At 38.8% G+C, this 21,109-nt stretch overlaps 3 protein-coding genes across 10 annotated transcripts in view; all 3 read right to left on the bottom strand.

Moving 5' to 3' along the window:
• Positions 1–1,001: 1,001 nt before the first annotated feature.
• On the bottom strand, positions 1,002–3,082 carry LOC117628807 (cyclin-dependent kinase B2-2-like). 2 transcript variants are annotated; one of them, XM_034361331.1, is made up of 8 exons: positions 2,777–3,082; positions 2,441–2,582; positions 2,290–2,351; positions 2,058–2,169; positions 1,864–1,957; positions 1,698–1,767; positions 1,456–1,594; positions 1,002–1,365 (listed from the first exon to the last, which is right to left on the bottom strand). In XM_034361331.1, the coding sequence occupies exons 1-8, from the start codon at positions 3,010–3,012 to the stop codon at positions 1,273–1,275; spliced, it is 948 nt and encodes a 315-aa protein (XP_034217222.1). In that variant the 5' UTR covers positions 3,013–3,082; the 3' UTR covers positions 1,002–1,272. The 2 variants fall into 2 exon arrangements, with proteins under 2 accessions (XP_034217222.1, XP_034217223.1); XM_034361332.1 differs by lacking the exon at positions 2,777–3,082 and adding an exon at positions 2,668–2,749 and having other exon boundaries at positions 2,441–2,631.
• Positions 3,083–3,735: 653 nt separating this feature from the next.
• On the bottom strand, positions 3,736–6,871 carry LOC117627663 (protein FAR1-RELATED SEQUENCE 5-like). Its single transcript, XM_034359842.1, has 2 exons — positions 4,695–6,871; positions 3,736–4,243 (listed from the first exon to the last, which is right to left on the bottom strand). Exons 1-2 carry the CDS (start codon positions 6,819–6,821, stop codon positions 4,079–4,081), a joined length of 2,292 nt encoding a protein of 763 aa, XP_034215733.1. The 5' UTR covers positions 6,822–6,871; the 3' UTR covers positions 3,736–4,078.
• Positions 6,872–6,891: 20 nt separating this feature from the next.
• Positions 6,892–21,109, bottom strand: part of LOC117627664 (pyrophosphate--fructose 6-phosphate 1-phosphotransferase subunit alpha) — a 33,485-nt gene continuing 19,267 nt past the window's right edge. For 2 of the 7 annotated variants that reach the window (XM_034359844.1, XM_034359843.1), the window contains 18 exons: positions 20,791–20,963; positions 20,326–20,438; positions 20,067–20,141; positions 19,862–19,975; positions 19,707–19,774; positions 19,460–19,543; positions 19,015–19,068; positions 18,751–18,831; positions 18,553–18,646; positions 18,401–18,474; positions 18,085–18,195; positions 17,958–18,002; positions 17,820–17,876; positions 17,468–17,572; positions 17,266–17,382; positions 17,025–17,128; positions 16,739–16,931; positions 6,894–7,072 (listed from right to left, as the gene is read on the bottom strand). In XM_034359844.1, coding sequence (XP_034215735.1) covers positions 6,920–7,072; positions 16,739–16,931; positions 17,025–17,128; positions 17,266–17,382; positions 17,468–17,572; positions 17,820–17,876; positions 17,958–18,002; positions 18,085–18,195; positions 18,401–18,474; positions 18,553–18,646; positions 18,751–18,831; positions 19,015–19,068; positions 19,460–19,543; positions 19,707–19,774; positions 19,862–19,975; positions 20,067–20,141; positions 20,326–20,438; positions 20,791–20,963 — 1,815 coding nt within the window. In that variant the 3' untranslated portion in view covers positions 6,894–6,919. Of the gene's footprint in view, positions 7,073–13,214; positions 13,455–13,522; positions 14,271–14,397; positions 14,632–16,015; positions 16,481–16,738; positions 16,932–17,024; positions 17,129–17,265; positions 17,383–17,467; positions 17,573–17,819; positions 17,877–17,957; positions 18,003–18,084; positions 18,196–18,400; positions 18,475–18,552; positions 18,647–18,750; positions 18,832–19,014; positions 19,069–19,459; positions 19,544–19,706; positions 19,775–19,861; positions 19,976–20,066; positions 20,142–20,325; positions 20,439–20,790; positions 20,964–21,109 lie in introns of those variants that run through there. The other 5 variants (XR_004585819.1, XR_004585821.1, XR_004585820.1 and 2 more) reach the window with 5 other exon arrangements.

Genomic DNA, 21,109 nt, shown 5'->3' with positions numbered 1-21,109 from the left:
GACCTTCTCCTTTTTTTGCTTGACATGTGTCATTCTCCTTATACTTAAAACAATGTCATTAATATATTATACAAGCTAACATTTGCTTTTCAAGCTAACTTGTCAAGCAAAAAAGGGAGAAAGTCCAAAGGAGAAGGTTAAAAAGAAGGTTGCTAGCATTTCTCTATATTTTTTAAAAACATGATATTGATGTTCATACTCAAATTTCACAGTACTATATAGTGAAATTCAAGCTTTCACGGACACGGATACGCGACATAGGGACACGGGGAAACAATAAATCTCACAAAACTAGGACAAGTGGACACGGCAATTAAAAAATAATAATTTATAATAATACTTATATATATTTGGGGAATGCTAGCAACCTTCTTCTTTAGACCTTCTCCTTTTTTTGCTTGACATGTGTCATTCTCCTTATACTTAAAACAATGTCATTAATATATTATACAAGCTAACATTTGCTTTTCAAGCTAACTTGTCAAGCAAAAAAGGGAGAAAGTCCAAAGGAGAAGGTTAAAAAGAAGGTTGCTAGCATTTCTCTATATTTTTTAAAAACATGATATTGATGTTCATACTCAAATTTCACAGTACTATATAGTGAAATTCAAGCTTTCTAAGTGTTTCAAATGTAGTTTATTAATTTTATTAATGAGTTGACCCATATCCGGAAAGTCTTGATCATGTATGGGGAGTGTCTTAACCGTGGACACGGATGTCTGCAAAGGAGTGTCCGACACTCTGACACTTGGGCTTAGTGGAGTGTCCATGCAACATAGCTCACATGCATCTTGGTTGTTTAAGGGGCACTAAAATTTGGCTTGGTGCACTCTGATCCAATGAATCTGTTTATTCTTCTGCTTCAGATTGCACTGCCACCTGCGATGACATTAGGTATGCCCTTCATAACATGGCAACTCAGTTATCATTTGTGGACTTACGTTTGGTCCTTCATGTGGCTTGTGGCCCAAGTGTAAAACAGCTACAAAACATCCATCCCCCATTGAAGCAAAATTTTACATCAACCTTCTAATTGAATAGAATATTACGACCGTAGGCAATTTGTCAAATTGTAAGCAATACACAGACAATTTCCAGTCTCCTAATCAGATTTCTGAATTAAGTGCAAAGTTGAGCAATCCACTTTTGCTGATCGATCCTAAGATTTAACACAACTGCAGATATGCTTGAGGAAAGCAAATAAAATCCACTACTACAGAATATCTAGCCAAGAGGATCCAAATAAAGCCATCCCGATCCACATTTGCTTCATCAAAGAGAAGCCTTGTTCAGATCATCAAAGTAAGGGTGTTCCATAGCTTTCTTTGCTGAAATGCGTTTTGCAGGCTCATATTGCAACATTTGCTGCAAGCATAAAATTTACCGCAGGTATTACTTACAATGCAGAATATAAAAAAAAGTTCCAACCATTTTGAGTACAGCAAACTGACATACCAATAACAAATCCAACCCCATCGCATCCAAATTGGGAACAGCCTTGGACAAACTTTGAGGGTTCCACTGGGGGTATTCATGCCAGTTCATGAGTTTGCTTACACCTGGCCACACTTCTTCATTTGGAGTACCTAACAACCTACAGGAAAAATTCATAAAGACCAATTAGTCCAAATGATAAGGAAGAAAGTAGATGGCACATCTTTTTTTATAAGAAAGAACTGGAAGCCATATTGGTGAACCTGAATATATGTAGGAGCTGCTGCAGTTCAGAATCCCCCGGGAAGAGTGCTTGCTTCGTGACAAGTTCAGCTATAAATCAGATAGAATATAATGTTAAACCAATGACACAATTGTAGAATTCAATTATATTGAAGTTCAAACACTCTGTAGGAAACTGATCAGTACCAAATATACAGCCAACAGACCAGATATCCACTGCAGTTGAGTAATGTGTAGCTCCCAGAAGGACTTCAGGAGCCCTATACCACAGGGTCAATATCTGCAACAGAAATTCCTCAAATTCATTGGCTACTGGCAAAGCATCAAGATAACTTGTAACAAAATACTGCTCACACGGAAAATGAGAAAGCATCCAGTACCTCATGAGTATACTTCCTGAGTGGTACAGTAAAGGCTCGAGCTAGTCCAAGATCAGCTATTTTAAGCATCATTGTCTTGCGGTCCATGAGGAGATTGTGAGGCTTAAGATCCCTGCATAATATGCAGTAAAATAAAATGACCCAATTAAAAAGGAAATTCAATAAGAACTTAACAAATAAAAAGAGAAAGAAATAGCATGTAAATTTATGAATAAATTTAACAAAAGGTTACCTGTGTAAGATTCCATGACCATGGCAAAAGGCAACACCTTTGCAAAGTTGGTACATCAGGCTCTGCATCATCAGAAATCACAATTCTATTTACATTTGTGATTAAGTTGATAAGGAACAAATAATTGGGGGAAGCAGAATTCGAAACCAACCTTAACGATGGGGGAAGGTATGTATTCTCCAGATTGACGGAAGGTGCGGATGTACTTCTTAAGATCAGTGTCCATGTACTCAAACACCAAGTAAAGCACAGTCTTGCCTTCCTTGTTCTGCCCTTGTTTCACATCCATCAACCTATGCCATTGGCATAGTGGGTTTTAGGGTTTCGTTAATTGACAGACAGTTGATTAACAAACGCAATAAAATTATAGACAAGAAGAACAAAAGATTGAAAAACTCATCTCCATCAGATTAATTGAAATTCCTAAAAAAGAAATCAAACTCTAGTTGTAGAATTAAAGGAAGAAAGGAAAGGACAAGCAAGCAACCTGACGATGTGGGGGTCTCTGGAGAGCATGCGCAAAATGGAGACCTCACGAAGAGTGGTGGGAGGGACGCCTTCCTCGTCCTCATGGAGACGAGTCTTCTTGAGGGCCACGATCTTCCCAGTCGCCTTCTCCCTCGCTCTGTAAACCTTCCCGTACGTTCCTTCTCCCACCTTCTCAAGCTTCTCGAACGCATCCATCGCCGACACTGTTGTTGTATTCGCAGCCTTCGACTCCATTTCTCTCAATTTCTCTCTCTCTCTCTCTCCTCTCTCTCTGATTTCAATTTTCAAGTGACAACGTGCTTAAGAGCGTGAGCGTCCGATTTATATAACCGTTAAGGGTAGTTAGGGGAATTTCTGATCTTTGCCGCAACGGCAACTCTTTTTGAAATTCAAATTCTCCAAGCCACCGTTTGCCCCCCTTTTATTTTTTACCTTTTCCATAAAACCCCGCGCCTCGTTTCTATATCTGGACCAATTCTTGCTCAGCTAAATAATTTAGGCCTAAACAGTCGAATGAAAAACCAAAATGAAATATTTGGGCCTACCATCCCCATAAGGCCCAATTTGACAGCCTATAATAGAAACAAAAGAATATCTCCAACTCTGCTCTGCACTTCTGCATGCTTGATTTCAGGTTTTCAGTTTTACATTCTAAAATGTCCCATTCAATGTTGCAGGGAGGCTATAATGAGGGGGTCCTTAATAGCCCAATTTAGTGCATAATTATTATTGGGCTGTTGGATTGAACCCCCTTGTCGTCCCTCAACATAGCCTCTCATATAGAAGCTCCCTCAATGTAGAGAGATTATAGAATACTAAGGTAATACGATCACGTGATACATCTAGTACAGCCATATCGTCCACCCACATTTTAACACGTGTACAAGATGTATCACATAGCCATACTACCGTAGTATTCTATAATTTCTCCTCTATGTTGGCAAAAGGAAGAAAAACTAATTGCTAAAAGCTCCATTAAGAAAAAAGAGAGAGAACAGAACATCAAAGTTATTCATACAAAACCTTTATATACAATGGGGAAACATCAAAAGTTATTTGATTTCTCCATTCACTACATGAACACTATTATACTAGTGTTACATCTAACTACAACTCTAAATAATTTACATTACAACCGGCCTACACTATGGGGAGGAAAGACAAAAACCAAAAATCCCTTTTCTAACATCCCCTACCAGTCTACCACTACCCATATGCGTGTGACGATGAAAGAAAGCCAACCCAGCCAACTCCCTCTTCCACTTGTTTTGGTGGTACACATGAAAAGGGTGGGCAGGTTCTAACTTCTTAGATTTAGCCTTACATTCCGAACGTTCACTGATATCTTTAACTTCTGTTCTTCCATATCCTTCAAAATGGCAAGTAGCTTGGCTCGATATGCTTCACACTGCTGACTTGCAATGTCCAACTCAGCTGCCAATTCCTTAATTTTCTTATCCTGATCCTACAAAAATGAAATGAAGGAACAGTAATTAGTTATAACAGACATCCAGGTGCGAAGCTGGAAGAAAGCAACTAACAGAATCAAAGGCATGAAAGAACAAGAGGAAACTCTGAACAAGAATTCTGGAGTTGGGACAATTTTCAAGTCCTTTCAGCCTTCTTTCCCCAAATTCCTCTCAAAATATCATCTAGTATCACTAATCCATAGATTGAGTATATTTTTCTAAAATCTAAAACAAAAACCAAAGCCAAAATCTATACAAGAAATCCAAATAGCGGAATCTATACTTTAGAAACTGAAAATCTGATTTCCTAGCACATTTTAATTTGATATGAATTAAAACCCTATCTGATCTCTAGAACATCTTTTCAGATTTTGTGGCAGAAGTACACAATTATGTATTGGAAACATACAACAAAATGTTACAATTTCAGAGGCCAAACAAGCTCACCACAGTACAAGAGTGAAGCTGCTGGCTGCAATTAATTGAAGTACTCTGTACAACCCCAAGACCATGCTTCTTTGCAGCAGTAACCTCGCTAGCAGCCTCATGAAGAGCGTCCATTGCCACATTATAAACACGCACAGATTCTGCTCCTTCTTCTACATATTTGATAGCTTCCCTGCGTAGATTGTCATACCGAGCAGCAGAGGAGTCTTGAGAATCATTTGGCAACCCAAGAGTGTGCTCATCCCATACAACTCCACTTTTGGCATTTTTGGTCCAACGTTTCAATATATAGTGATTTGGAAGTGTAAGAACATTAGTTACTCTGAAAACAGCTAATATGTGCCTACATATAATACCTGAAAACTCAAACATTTGGCAGCTACAACTAGATTTCTTCTCAAAAACATTGAACCTAACAAAGTACACTTTGTGATCTTCCCCGAATTTTGCTACCCGATACACAGTTTCTGATCCTGTATCATCAACCATAGTTGCAGGATAAGCAAGTGTCTCGACTAATTCCTCTTGGAATTTCATGAAAACTACCCTTGTATAAAGTTTTGCAGCTTGTTTTTCCATTGGAGATGGAGTCCTTAGAATTGGAGAGATGTTCATTGTATCATAATCTGCCTTTACTTCCTTTTCATGGCGAGTGGCAATAGCTTTTTCATACTGCTTTATTAGCACCTGAATATTAGTTGATGCATTTATATAGCCATCAAAGTATGAGTTTATATTATCACTTCCTTGGGTTACAGACATCTCTCCAAAAAATGTATCCCGAAGGAAAACTGGTACCCATTGCTGGCGAGCATCATACATGGACTGAAGCCACTCATTATCCCCAATATCATACCTTTGAAGAAGGGACTCCCAACATGACTCAAATTCATCAATTGTCTCTGTCATATTGATGCACCTCTGAAACTCGGCTTCAAATGTGGGGTGTGAGTGATATACATCGGACAATTTCTCCTGAGCTTCCCTCAACACATTCCATTTACAAAATCGGTGGCGAGTTCCAGGGAATACTTGCCCAACAGCTGCCCGAATGATTCTATCCTGGTCTGTTGTGATTGAGACAGGATGGCGGGTAGACATTGCAGCTAACCAAGTCTGAAATAGCCAAACAAATGAAGACTCTGACTCATTAAGGAGTAATGAACATCCAAATAAAACAGGTTGCCCGTGATGATTCCACCCAGTAAATGGGGCAAATGGGACCCGGTACCGGTTTGTCCTATATGTTGTGTCAAATGTAACAGTGTCTCCAAAGTAGTCATAATTCATTCTTGAATTTGAATCAGCCCAGAAAATGTTTCCTGTTAAGTTCTCAAAATCACCCTGGACGGCAAAAAAGAAGCCAGGATCTTCAGCCTGCATTCGCTTCAAATAGTCAAAAACAAACTGACCCCCACTCCCGAGAGTTCTCTGCCTGCTGCTACTCATATAATTCTGGCAATCGACTTTTGTGAAACCAACATTATTAATTCCACCTGATTCTTTGATCAGCACAGACATCACACCACTAGGACCCATACCAGCCGCTTGAAGGGTATCAATCAGGCTTCGAGCAGGACCAGAGACATGCCTATGTGAACGGAGACAATGCACCTTATCTGGAGGCACAAGCTCATGATTATGTTCCTTAACTAGTTTCGAAACAGCCCATCTTCCTGAACTCTGTTTCTTCACAGTCATCTGTGCTTTGCAACCAACTCTAGTGACTGTACGCTGCCGCTTGGACCTATTTTCACCTCCGCCACGGCGAAACCCTTCACGGGAACACACTACTTGGCGGCATATGATGGAGCCATCTCGACGAGACCGCTGGTACACGCTGACCCGGGTGCTGAAACCAATTCGCCGTGCATATGAATTATAGAAAATGCGTGAGGCCTGTTCGGAATCGAATTCCATGCCCTCATAGGGTTCAAGATTGGGGTCTCCACAAGCCAAATCATCACGAGACCTAGTAGAATTATTGGATTGGACTAAATCATCATCGAAAATATCATAGCTATCATCTGGGTGTTCTAAGTCAAGGGCAGTGGCGTCATCATCGCCCGAACCACCCATGTCAAACTCCACCGCTTCGTTCTCAATATTCAGAGGCTCAAAGTCCATGACTGATTATAATTTATATGAAAATCATGATTATATATGTAGTCTCTAACTTCTCCATTGATTGGCACGTCCATAAGGATTAAGCATTAAGGTGGGGTTTATGGCTGCACTGCACTATACACCAAAATTAAAACCCAGTTTACTACCACTACTCTACTGGGGTAGTGGCACTGGCAGAAATTAAGAGAGAGAGAACTGACCGTAGTGAGAGAGAGAGAGAGAGAGAGAGAGAGAGAGAGAGAGAGAGAGAGCTTAACTAAGCAACAGGGTATGGAAATTTGCAGTTGCAGGCGAGCTTCGGAGGACCAAAACGACGCAGTTGAAGTTCAACTTCCTGCTTTAGGGTTTTCCATTTTTGAAGGCAATGTGAGAGAAAAGAAAGTAAAGAACTTCGCAGTTTTGGTTGAGTTCAGTTGACCGTTTTGAGAGTTGAGAGCGATGGGATGGGAGGGAATTTTGGGGGTTTGAGGGTTTTCAGTTTGGTTTTTGGGGAAAACACTTTTGGGTATCACAGAGGAAGATGGAACTCTCTTCTCCTTATGGAGTGGCAGTGATCTGATGTTGCGCGACGTTCCTTAGAAGTCTCTTATGGCCACAGAGCAGTAAGAGCTTATTCGGGAGATGAAATCCATTTTACTTTTTACATTCCGACCCAAATGTCACAGCTGACATGGATTTGGCGTAATCTTTTCCTTTTCTTTTCTCTTTTTTTTTTTTTTCGAAACAGTAGAGATTCAATTGATAACAGGGCAAAAACCTAGATACACTAGTAAGAACACAGCCCTAGAAGGAGGTTCTTGCAATACATAAATTGAAAAAAAAAAAAAAAAACATAATCAAATAAACACAAGTATTACAAGACAGTTAGAAGAAATATACATCTTGAAACCCAGCTAATAAGGAGTTACAGATGAGGAGGACCCAAATTCTTGCAACAACTAGTGATTCAAGAAGATCAAGGCAGAAAACAGTCTCAAACATCATGGGACAGGAAACACTCCAAGAGTGGAGGGCATAACCGTTCAACTTCCACCAAGACATTTAAAAGAATATCACAGCATCTCATAATCCTCACTTGATCCCCAAGCACAATAGATTGTAGATCCACAAAATTCAGTAGCTCCACCTTCAGTACAGAGAGGTCAACACGAGATCTACCACAAAAGCAGCAGATCTAACAAGATGGTGTAATGTTGTTTGCCGTCAATTTTGATGTATTTCACTTCTAGCATGAATTTGTTTGTTTGATTATTTTGTTCGTGAGCCTCATATTTCATCTTGCCTCCTTCCATCTAAGGAGATACTCTTCCTTCTTGCGAATCATATTTTGACACATATGCAAAAATAATTTACCATAAACACAAAGAGAAAAAATTTTGCACACATGTCACACTGATATTGACAGAAATGTAGGAGCTCCATCTTACATAGTAAGGAATGAAGTATTTTCCTTTCACCTATTTATATATATACAATTCCTTTCTATAAAGAGACTTTAGGACACCCTATGAATTTTTTTCCAACGATCCAAGTCATCTATTTTTTAAGTCTACATTCATAGATCATCCTCGAAAAAAATTAGGCAAATCGGAAACCGTTTCGACATCCAATTGTATTATACAAAATCAATGAATACTGTGCTGCAAAAAAGTACTAAAATTTCAATAACAAAATTGAGTGGTAAAATGATATCGGATTCAAGTGATTTTTTATTGAGATTATCTTTGAATAATTATATAAAACATAGAAGGTTTGGATTTGTGAAATACAATGCGGAGTGGGCCCTATAAAGGTATCCCTCAAATAAGCTAATTTGAGGGATCCCTCAATATATATACAATGAGCTTCAGTTGAAGGATCCCTCAAATAACTTATTTGAGGGACACTCTTGCAGGGTTCACTCTGTATTGTATTTCACTAAAAAATCACATGAATCCGATATCATTTTACCACTTAATTGAATTATTGAAATTTTAGTACTTTATTAAAGCACTGTGTTCATTGATTTTGCATGACACAATTGGATATTGAAACGGTTTCCGATATGTCTAATTTTTTGCAAGGATGGTCTATGAATGTAGACTTAAAAAATTGATGGTTTGGATCATTGAAAAAAAAATTTCGTAAGGGACCTTAAAGGGTGTCCCTCAAATAAAATTATTTGAGGGATCCTTCAGTAGGAAAGGGATGTATATATATACAGAGAGCTTCCGTTGAGGGACACCCTTGTAGGACCCACTCCGCCTTGTATTTCACTAATTTAAATGACAATTTTGTAGATATTCATTCAAAGATCATCTCTACCAAAAAAAAAAAAAAAACACTTGAATCCAATATCATTTGACTACACAATTAAATTATTGAAACTTAAGTATTTTCTTTAAGCACCATATTCATTGGTCACAATTAGATATCTTAATGATTTTCAATTTGTCTGATTTTTTGCAAAGATGATCTAAGAATGAAGACTTGAAAAATAGACGGTTTGGATCATTGAAAAAAAAATTATTAAAGCATATCCTAAAGACTGTCCCTCAAATAAATTAATTTGAGGGAATTGAACCTTATATATAAGGTTCAATTCTAGTTTGTTACCATGTGATTTCACTCGTAAGGCATGTTTACTCATGTCCTCTCAATTTTAACAATGAAGTACCCCAACATTGAAAATTTGCTACAATGTGGCTTAAAAGTCAAATATTCAAAAACCCTTAAAACACACTTGCTTAACAAAAATGTTGGAACACCACAATTTAATAAATGAGGACAAAATAGTAAAATTTTAATTTTCTAAATTATACAAATTAAAAACAAACAAACAAACAAATTTCACTTAAGTAATTATATGGAAGCAGTTACTACCCACTCCAAGCACATCCCTTTGTTTTCCATGTAGGTAGACTTGTCAATGGATCGAATTTTGATCAAAATCAGATGTAATTATTAGTAGATGAATTAGACTTCCTAATTCGATAATCTGATTACAATTCGAATCCAGTAATCTGATTGTAAATGGAAACTTGCTCTGAAATTTAATTTAATTTTTCTATGCTAAAAAGTAGATAAATACAATATATAAAAATGAGGCTACTAATGAAATTTTAATTTTTTTTGTACATCTTAAAATAAATTCAATAATAAACTAATTTGATACGAATTTGATGCGTAACGGATATGGATTGATAGGTGCAATCCGATAATCCGCATATGATCCAAATCCAATAATTCGATTATAAATGGATTCAGATTTGAATTGAGGTATATCCGATCCAAATCCAATCCGTTTACAAGTCTAGTAGGTCATCAATTTAGAATTTACAAGCAAGATTGGGGAAGGAGATTTTTTTACACACGTTGTCAAGGTGCCATGGATATTCGAATTTAAGACCACTAATCTACAAATTAAGGTTCTTTTGTGTTAGGCTAGACCTCATTGGCTTTGACATCTTTATTAGAAATGCTCTTGGTTTGTCATTTTATGTTGGAGCTGATTTTGCTAATATAACTCACCAAATCAAGCACCCAAAAGCATTTAAAGAGGTTGGAGATGTCTAGGTCGACACTCGTTGAGCCAATGAGCGTATGATGCCATGATTAAGGGTGGACACAGTTCGGGTTGGACCGGTTTTTGTCTCAAATTAGAACCGATCCGGTACTATTATCCGGTTTGGTTTTAATAAAAAAAATTTCAAAAACAGTCCGGTTTGAATGCCCACCCCTAGCCATGATGGTGGTGGTTGAGAAGTGGAGACTGAAATATGTGTGTGTGTGTGTGTGTGTGTGTGTGTGTGTGTGTGTGTGTGTGTGAGAGAGAGAGAGAGAAAAGAATGAGAGAGTGTAGATTTAGGGTTTCAATATTTGGGCACTAAAGAGGGGAAATTAAATTGTGAATAAAGAAGAGTTCACAACTGAAATATGATTTCGAGTAGCTAAATGGAGATCACAACTGCAACAAACTACAAACAAAGTCCAATTCTACACAACTACTTAGAGCACTTCCAGTGCAGCCCCCCAACCTAGGCAAAAGGCCTCCTGGGCCTCAAAATCAGATTTGAGGGCCCAATTCTTATTAGAGCAAGACATGGGCTCTACTAACCCGGGCAAGGTCCAAGGCAAGATGAGTCCTAAGCTCTTCTCTGCGGGCTGTGACATCATTTACGCCAGGCTGTCGTTTTACTGTTGGCGCATAACGTACACGCAAGGACCACGAGCGTCATGCATGCCAATGGTAAAAAAAAAATTGTATTTTTTTCGTTGACGCCAGGCTGGCATCAGCCCTACTTTCCTCAAACGACTAGAAGATACATGGCGCTACCTGGGGTGTCCTATCAATTTTTCCACTACCATCCAACGGCCATTAAAAAAATGAATAAAATTTGAATAAAATTGGAAAAAATACCACAAATTTCTAAATAAAAAAATTTCTATAAATACCTACTAATATTATTCACTTTCCACACCAAATCTTCATACGAATTTTTCTCCTATCTTTGTGTAAATTTTTCTCCTAACAATATTATTCACTTTCCACACCAAATTTTCTACTAGTAAATTCCATTTGCATAAAAATACAAATGGCATCTTCCAGCGAAGTCAGGCTTGTGGACAATCATTGAAGATGTTTTGTTGTGTGACTGTTGGGTCCAAGTTGGTCATTGCCTAATCACTGGTGTTTATACCATAGATGACCCTACCACTGACTTCACGACACGTGGAAAGAGTGAGTTAAGGAAACATTCTGGCTCACTGACAGACTAGTCAAAGGTATAAATCGGCATATGGGACCGATTCATCACAAAGCATAGTCGTCATCCGCTGATCGGCTTATGCTCCCAGAATCTCCTAAGACGTAAGATCAGCACTCCATGCCGATTACACGAAAGGATCTCGAAAACTCCCCAATGATATTTTGCGAACTCGTGTTGACCTCAGAGGGCACTTCCACGAGTCCCACATCGAAACTAAGTACTAAGAGCATCTCAAATGCTCTCAATAAATAAGACCCCTTGGCCTAGACAAAAGGTAAGATCTCTCAGCTTGATTTACGGTATAAATACTTGCTAAAACAGAGAATTCTCCTAAACTAACTTTGCCATCTAAGGGTCTTGGGCTGGTACCACACTGGTACTCTTGATCTCATCCATTATTTCTTTTCTTAGCTCGCAACGAAGCATAATACCTCAAGGTACCGAATGCTCACATCAAGGGTCCACCAGGTAGAATCATCACACCACCTGTAAGTTGTCTCTTTCTATATCTGTTTAGTTTTTGGGAAATAGATTGGCTTCGTCTGTGGGAAGCGACTGACAATCAGCCCATATCTCCCTTTCTCAAACCTATAAACCCACCTTTGTCCCTCGCGACAGATGGTCTTATCCTCGGCCTCGCCAGTGGAGCGAGCCCCGCTCCCTTGCTTGGCACGCCCCGAACGAAAACGCTCGTTCGGCAAAACACCTGGAGGTTAGGACGGAAGCCCTACAACAGAAAAACAACAAATATGCCTAATCTACAAAGCGGATGGATCGGCAACAGCAGTATTGGCAGCAGGAACGGCATCATCCTCCTTGCTACTCGAATCGATAGGAATCGGCATCGACGTCTTCACCCTTATACACCTCTACCATCTCTTCTATGACACATTCGGGCAACGGAGGAGGATCCCGTAAGAAGTTCAGGTTCAGCTTCTTGCTGACATTGTAGCGCTTGAACCGGTAGACAATGTCGTCACACTGGTCCATGACTTCCTTGTCCAACAGCACCGTGAACTCATTCAAAAATCAGTACTCGGCCACGGCTTCCTTCTTGGCCGCCTCCACCTCCACAGCACGAGACCAAATGGCCGCATCCTTCGCCACCTCTGCAGCAGCTAGGGGTAGGCATTCAAATCGGCAAATTGGAAATCCGAGCCGAACCGCACCAAACCAAACCGGAAAAAAAATCAAGTTGACAAAAAAGTCAACAGCCTATCAAAAACCGAATCGGACCGGTTTGGATTGGTTTTGGATCCTTTTACATGTCTTCAAAAATTGAACCGGGCCGAACCGAACCGATCAAATTAAATTAAAATTATAATTATAATATATATTTATATTTAATGCTATATTTTTAATTTCACAAAAAAATAAATAAACTAATATTTATCCAAGTTCAATTTCAAAATCTCTCTCTTTTCTAACTTTAATATTTATTTTTATATGAAATTGAATAATTTGTTAATTTTCAAGTAAAAAATATATATTTCAGTTAAGAATTGTATTAAAAAATAATTTTTTTAATCCAGTTCAACTCGAACTGGACAGTTTTTGAAATTTTTTTATTAAAATCGAACCAAACCAAACAAGATGAATAGTACTAGATCAGTTCTAATTTGAGACAAAAATCGGTCCAACCCGAACCGTGCCCACCCCTAGCAGCAGCCCTAGCCTCCTTGGCACTCACCAACGCTTTCTCAGCTTCGGCCAACCTGGACGAGAGCTCTGCAATCTTCACCGTCTTCTCCTCGGCGTGTTGATCCGCATCTCTAATGACCTTGCCTGCCTCGGCATTTTTCGCTCGGTTGTCCTCGAACCTCTCCCTATACAGATGAGCAGCATTCAAGGCTCGCTTCATGCACAGCCACATCTCCATATCAGCCTGCCACACACACATTCTGTCAGTACTGATCTTACAAACACTATGAAATGACAGCACCCAACACTCACCGCAGCTTGAAGACAGAAAGCTAGGTCGGCCTGCTCGCACACCGTCTTCACCAGCAGCTGCTCCAGCTTCGGGAGCTCCATCTATGCATTGCCGATGATGCAGTTGATTAACGGCACCACCTTCCGGGGGCATGCCACATTCACCAGCTCGGCCTCTCCTTCCGCCTCTTCGCCAGGAATAAGGATGGCTGCATCCTCATTCGACCTCTTTGGCCTCTTCGACAGAGGCGTCACATCCAGTGCACCTTCGATCTGCCTCTTTCTAGTCACCTGGAGATAGGCCTCCCGAACGGTCTCGGCCTCGATCGCTCATTTCTACTTACGACGATCGGCCATAGTCACCTCCTCAGTCGAAGCCCCCTCGGCCTAACGCTGAAGCTTCGTCCTCAGCTTTGAGGGACCATTTTTCTTCTCCTACTGAGGCACCTGAGACTCCAGCCTCCTCCTTGTCGCGTCCGTCATCGCCCTACCCCCAGCCACTGCACACAAAGTCAACAAAAATGAAGTCAAAGCAGGAACGGCGTGCAGACACAAATAAAAAATCAATAAATGCCGATCGGCATCACTTATTGTTCCTCTTTCTCCTTTTGCCTTCGGGAGTGCTTAAGCTCGCTGATCAGACTCGCCTTGAACAGATTGCCCAAGTCTAACAGGGTCTTAAAGAAACGATCTTCTTCGGCAATCTTCGACCGAGCGCGCTCGGTCGTCTCAATGTTCTGCTTAGATGCGGTCGGCCATTTCAAAGACACTGAAATAAGATAATGTACAACCCAGGTTAGCTTCGCAAAAACAAAAACAAAAACAAAAAACAAAAAAACCACTACTGAATGGCATTCTATGGCCTATCGATTGTTTGAAATGTCATGGAGATGGACCTCTCGACAATCACCCTTGGTGCCGATTCCCAAGCTCTTGACACCAGCACCCGACGTTGAAGCCACGTCTTCTGCAAGCTCGGCACCCCTACCATGAAATGTCCACACAGACCCGCAGATAGACAGTTCGACTGAACCCACCCCCATTGGTCAACCCTTTTTTGATATTAATCGTGGCTTCGTCTTGCAGCTCCTGGCCCTTAACCCCAATTTCGCGTAGAGGTTGAAGAAGCTCTGCACAAATAACTATGTTTTTTGAGGATTTTGCTCAAGCCATGATGGAGGAGGGTGAAAAGGTGGGGGAGGGCTGGTGACTAGTGTAATGTTGCTAAGGAGGTGGGGCTGCTTCTGGAAGGGGGGAGAGAGGGTTTTTGTTTTTGTTTTTTTATTTTGTTAAAATGTTATTGGGTTATTCGTAGCAATGATCCCTCAATTATACTCGAAGTTACACTTTGGTCACTCAACTCAAATATTAGTTGCAGAGGTCACTCAATTAGGTGTTGTGTTGTACCATTAGTCCCTACCGTCAAGTCTCTCTAACAGTAGGGACTAATGGTGCAACACAACACCTAATTGAGTGACCTCTCTAACTATTTTTTAGAGTTGAGTGACCAAAATGTAACTCTAAGTATAGTTGAGGGATCATTTCTACAAATAATCCTAATTGAAGTCACATTTGCCCATCAATAATTTAAGAGACGTTTGTCACGTCATCATTTTAAACATAAAAAGTCACAGACTTGATCGTAGGGACTAATGGTGCAGCACAACACCCAATTAAGTGACCTTTGCAACTAATATTTGAGTTGAGTGACCAAAGTGTAACTTCAAGTATAGTTGAGGGATCATTACTACGAATAACCCAAATGTTATTTTGCTATTAGTTTACTTTAATAATTTAATGGTGTTCTAGGAATAATGGTGTGTGAAAAGATAGGATTTTTTTTTTTTTTTTTTAAAGTTTATATGGTGGGTGAGAAAGAAAAGGTAAGTGGAAAAATAGGATAATAAGTGGAAATACTAGCACTCATTTATAATAAATATGAACACGTGACAACCGAAAATCTTATTCGAATATTTTATCCAAAATTTGATAAATGAGTTTTATAGTAAATATGAACACGTGGCAACTGAAAATCTTATCCAAATTAATATTATAAGTACAAAAAATAAAATTAATTTGTTATGAATAATAATTGCCTTTTACCATGGCGATAGGTAGAAAAACAACAAAAATGGATAAGGCAATCGCTATTCACGTGAATAGTAACAACCCTTGCCACCCCTTGCTTTTTGCCATGACAAATAATGAAAGTGCTCTTAACCTAGACATTATACCTACCTACCAAGAAGGTGTCTCATAATTGAACCCTGCCTAACCAGAAACCTACGGTCAAGAAGTTACAAAAGCAAATCACAGTTTAATACATACGCAAAAACAATGTATCAAAAACATAAAAACATATATCCCTACACACATGTCAAATTGTGATTGGCAGAAAAATAAGAGCTCCTTCCAGAGGAGGGAGGTATTTTCCAAAGGGGATTGATCTTTATTTTTTTTGTTAAATTGAGATGTTGAACACTATGATCACCCAAAAAAAAACATTTGCTCATATGGCAGAGGAATGAAACTCTATAACAGTGTCACATGTCTTGATCATACAGATGTAAAGAACCAAAAGTTAAACCCGGCACCTTACTAATTCACAAACATCATTTTATCCTTCCCAAAATTTGAAATACAATCCTCATAATTATTTTGCACAAAAAAGTTGCATCGAAAGGGAAAACAAACTCTGATTATTCCCATAATTTGACACTTCCAAACCTACATTTCCGCATGCTAACCAAGAAAAAAGGACATGAAGATGCCAAAGAATTTTAAAATTCAGTGTACAAAAGGCATCAACACCAGTGAAGTTCGATTGAAGAAGAGAAATTAAGTTTACTATTAAAGGGACGATTGGCCATTGATAGGAGATGAGGACATAACGGAAAGGACTTCTGTCACAGAGGCCATCACACTCAAAGCTGCTTTCAGAACCTCTTGTGAGCACCCAGGCTTTACAATAGTCCGAATCTAAAGAGAAAAGAGCGAATGGGAGATATCCATGAGAACTAAAGCCATGAATGCAATAGAATCCAGACCAACAAATTAAAAAGGTATTCCATGCTTATAATGCAACTGAGCTGCAGAAATATTATATTTTCTATCCTCATATTCAGATTTTCAACTATATGGGACTAGCATAATTCATTGTAATTACCTAATGTGTATGTGTCAAAAAAAACAAAAACAAAACAAAAAAGGAGAGAGAGGGAGGAGGAAAAGGGGCACAGAGAGAGAGAGTAGCATTTTGAGTACCTTGTCAAGATACTCCTGCAGTTTCTTGATACGCCCCATGTAATCCTGGTCTTCAACACATAGCGTTACAGCCTTAGAATCGGCACCAGGACCATCAAACTGAAGAGGGCCTGGATTTCTGTAGATATCATCGAGCAGGAATTTTGTAGCATTTTGTCTCAACAGCCTGCGACCAAAAAAGCAGTGTGAAATCAGGGGTGACTATTCTCAGATTCCCATGCTCGGGTTTCATGTAAACAAGGCCCATCTGGTGACTTACTCATATGCTTTGCCTTTCAAATCTACAGTAGCTGGATGAATAGCAGGTTTTCCAATTGAAGCAGTCCCAGGATTTTGAGACCAACGCCTAACAGTCATCATTGCCTAACAGTGTCAACCAAATGCAGTCAAAGGAGTCAGTATCCTAAATCAATAAAAAAACCATAAGGAACTGAAAAGACAAGTAAGAAAATATAATATATATATATATATATATATATATATACAAAAGAAATTCGTACTGTAATTGGAGCAGCACCACATCGCCACTTATTCACAGGATTCCTCAAGTTAGTTACAGTTGCCATGTAACCATTCAAACCAGCTGCAAGAATATGGTAGCCGATGTGCCCTAGAACCTGCAAGGGCAGTTATCATATTAAAAAGAACCATAGTAATAGCACAAAGACTTAGGAGATAAAGTGGCCCTAGACAGAAACATACATATGCATAGTCACAGTCGAATTTTGATGGTAAAGACCCCCGAGCCTGATAACCGAAAAAGTGGCAGATTGCATTGAATTTCTTCCCCTTGTATGTGCCTTCTTTCTGGTCAAATAACCAAACGCATCAGCACTAAAAGTTAGAGAATAACCTATAGCAAATCAAGACTCACACTTACTCTAATTGAATAAATTTCTGCCTATGTAGAGAACAAAGATGGAAAATACAAATGAAAAATCACTTAAATTTGGACATGCAGATACAAAAATATCATCAGGAATAAAAATAAATGAAATGCAGGTCCAGTTGGTTCTCTCTGTGAGAGAGAGAGAGAGAGAGAGAGAGATCATACCACACGTTTATTCATCTCCACCTCTACAAGATGCGCCACGAGTTTCTCTGTCTCAATCTGTGCAAGAGAGAAAAAAGATGAAGATTCTATAGATGAGTAATTCCGTTCACAAAAATAGACATATCTCCGGCCAATTACCTGGGATAACTGCGCAGAGTCATCTGATTCAGGCAAAAGGAGCACCTGTAACCCAAAATGGACCCTATTATTCATGAAGAACAACCACATGGCAGATAGTCATAGAAGTATTAATGCAAATTGGAACCTGTTTCTTGATAAAGGGTGGCAAGAATTCAAACAACGCAGATGCCCAAGGAGAAAGTTGAGAAGAAATTTTATCAGCAGAAACTCCTTGCCTATGCAAACCATGTATTTCCTGTAACGAATAAGGCTCCAGTATTAACATATAAATAAAGATAGACCAGAAATATTAAGAATAAGCAAAAATAAATAAAAACTGGTTTCCCAAGGAAAGAAAGTCCATCACATCGCCTAATGCTTCTTGATTAAAGCAAAAACAAATGGGAACACTTGGGGGCGTGGGAGAGATGCAGAAAAAAAGCTATATCTGCATGAGTTACCTTCAAGAGGGCATACACTTCAGGAATGCTTTCAATAAGTCCTTCTGGTAATAGGATGACACCATGATTCTTGTCTGAACCATATGAAATTAATTAGGATCCAGAAACATGAACCTCAACAATGACAAGAAAGCAACTGAAATTATTTGAACCTTGTGCTGCACGGGCTTCGACTGCATCGCAAATTTGCGTTGTAATGTCAAAAAGAGTTAGCTTTGATGCAGCCACCTCCTCACCAAGAATTACCTGCAAAAAGCATATTATTTGATATTGTGAAAAAGAAATCAAGAAAACTACCGGAGGTAAAACAAAATTTTAGATTAGATCAATCCCAGACAAAGAATGCTAACCAAGTTTGGGTGGGATTGGAGGGTGCACTCCAACGCAACATGTGACGCCTTCCGGCCCATGAGTCGAATAAAATAATAATACTGGAAAAACAGAGAGTTACAGAAGTTATGTTATTTATACTTTATGGGATAACGTGATCACCATAAAGAAAGGTTGTGGTGTGCAAAGATCAACATGGCATACCACCACTTGAAAGAACATAACAGAGACTGAAATGACGAGTTCACTTAGGAGAAGCAGATTATGTCAAATGAGTACATTACCTTCTCTGCAGAAAGAGCATCAGTGCAGACATTGCTGATTAGCTGGGAATTGACCTGTGTAAAGAAAAAAGAAGAAAATTCATTTCAAGATTATTCTTGTAAATGTGCACCACATAAACTAATTTTATCAAAATCCAAACAAGAATAGATGCTTAGTCTGTGACTAGTGCCAATCAATCAACCAGTCTTTCTTTTTAATAGGAAAGGAATCACCAGTGTTATGCAAATATATGCCCTGACATACTCTCATGCTTTGAATCATACTGAGCAAACAAACATAGAGTATGATGCCAAACAAAGGACATTCACTTTTGAAGGAACTTGAGAAAACCCGCCAAAAAGAGAAAAGAAAGATGATAATAAAAGGAAGTTGATAAAGCTTCCTGATTTCTCAAGAGAGTGCCTTCCTCTTACAGATCAAATGTCAGAATCATTTGACTCATACCTTACAGATTGTATCAAAACCAACATTAGCTTCCACAAACTGGTTTTTAAGATCTCCATTCAAAGTGACAGGAACCCCAACCACCTGCACAAAAAATTGAAAGATGCGATCAAAATTCTGGCCACACATACATATAGCCAGTGAAGTTACACAAGGTGCAAGATAGAAAACTACATTAAAAGCCTAAAACTTAAACCATATTGCACATATTAAATGTAATTTAGTAAACAATAAGAATGCAAAGTACCTTTGTCTGGCATTTTGCTTCAGCAAATGTCTCTGCAAGCTGGGCAGCATCGGTATTTGATGTCACACCTTCATGAAAAGAAAACGTAAGAATTTAATTTATGTGATTTAAAAGTATATACACCAACTACCAAAATATTAAAGTATCAACCTTACCTCCAATAATGACAAGACCATCCAATTTCAAATCCTTGCATGCGGTTAGCGTAGCATTGACTTGCTCAACTGTTCTAATTTGATCTTTTGTCCTTCCCAGCAAATCATAACCACCTGGTCAAGCGCAATCATATCACAGCTCATAAGTTTTAACACTAAAAAATGAAACCCTCACACAGGAAATTATCTTCGTATCACTACATACCTTGATTTTTGTAGGTTGCAAGAATTTCATCTGTTATCTCAAGAGTTTTTTGTGCAAATAAACCTTCAGAACCACCTGTTAACAAATAAAATTGTCGTCATAAGTAATGTCAACTTCCCTGATGAGTGATATATACATGAACCCATAAAACTCCACATCAACCAATGAAATCATTTTACACATATACACAAGACAAAAAACCAATGCAAACAACAAAAGAATATAAATACAAAGACCCAAAGAAAAGAACAGAGCGTACCCAAAAACCCAAGTAAGGTGCTTTTGGGGTTGTGAACTTTAAGAGCGTTGTGGAGACCCCATATGACATTGTGTCCTCCGGGAGATTGTCTCCCACAAAAGACAACTCCGACCCTGTTCAAAAGAAAGAATTTAAATACTTAAAATGTTTAGATCCATTCAAGCCAAAGATATAACTAAAACACCACAATGCACCAGACAACCAATACTAATACATTATGGAATATAATAGGCAGATAACTCAGGAAGCAAAAAAAGAAAAAGAGAGAGAGAGATATATATAGAGAGAGATATGCATGCAGACACTAAATTCACACAACAAAAAGTAAAGATGGAAATTGCTGGAAATCATGGATAAGATTTAGAATTGGCAGTACAACAGCAAACAAATTATTTAACTGGTGCCATTACAATTCAAGAAAATAGTATATTATACAACTAGTTAAAATGCAACATATGCACATACCTAAAAGGCGGATGCTCAGTAATAACCTGAGCACCAGGGACTTTTGCAGTTGCCCTGAGAAAGTGAGCCAGAGGCTGACCATAAGTGTGTGGAAAGTAGCGGCCAATGGTGTGGGCATCTGTGGGATCTAGAGATGTGGTTGTATCACCAAATTCAACCCTTACAGTAGCTCCCTGCGAAATGACAATGTATAAACATGAACTCAGTAAAAATTTCAACCGCCGGGAGTAAAAGATTCACCCCATTTAAATATAGTTGATAAATCCTAAAAATCAAAACAATTATGTTGAGAAAACGAAAAACTCCTCTAGTCAATCAG

The sequence above is a fragment of the Prunus dulcis genome, chromosome 5 (genome assembly GCF_902201215.1).
Source record: "Prunus dulcis chromosome 5, ALMONDv2, whole genome shotgun sequence".
Classification (NCBI taxonomy): Eukaryota; Viridiplantae; Streptophyta; class Magnoliopsida; order Rosales; family Rosaceae; genus Prunus; species Prunus dulcis.
The sequence above is the reverse complement of the archived record's forward strand: the minus strand, read 5'-3'. Positions and strand labels throughout refer to the sequence as shown.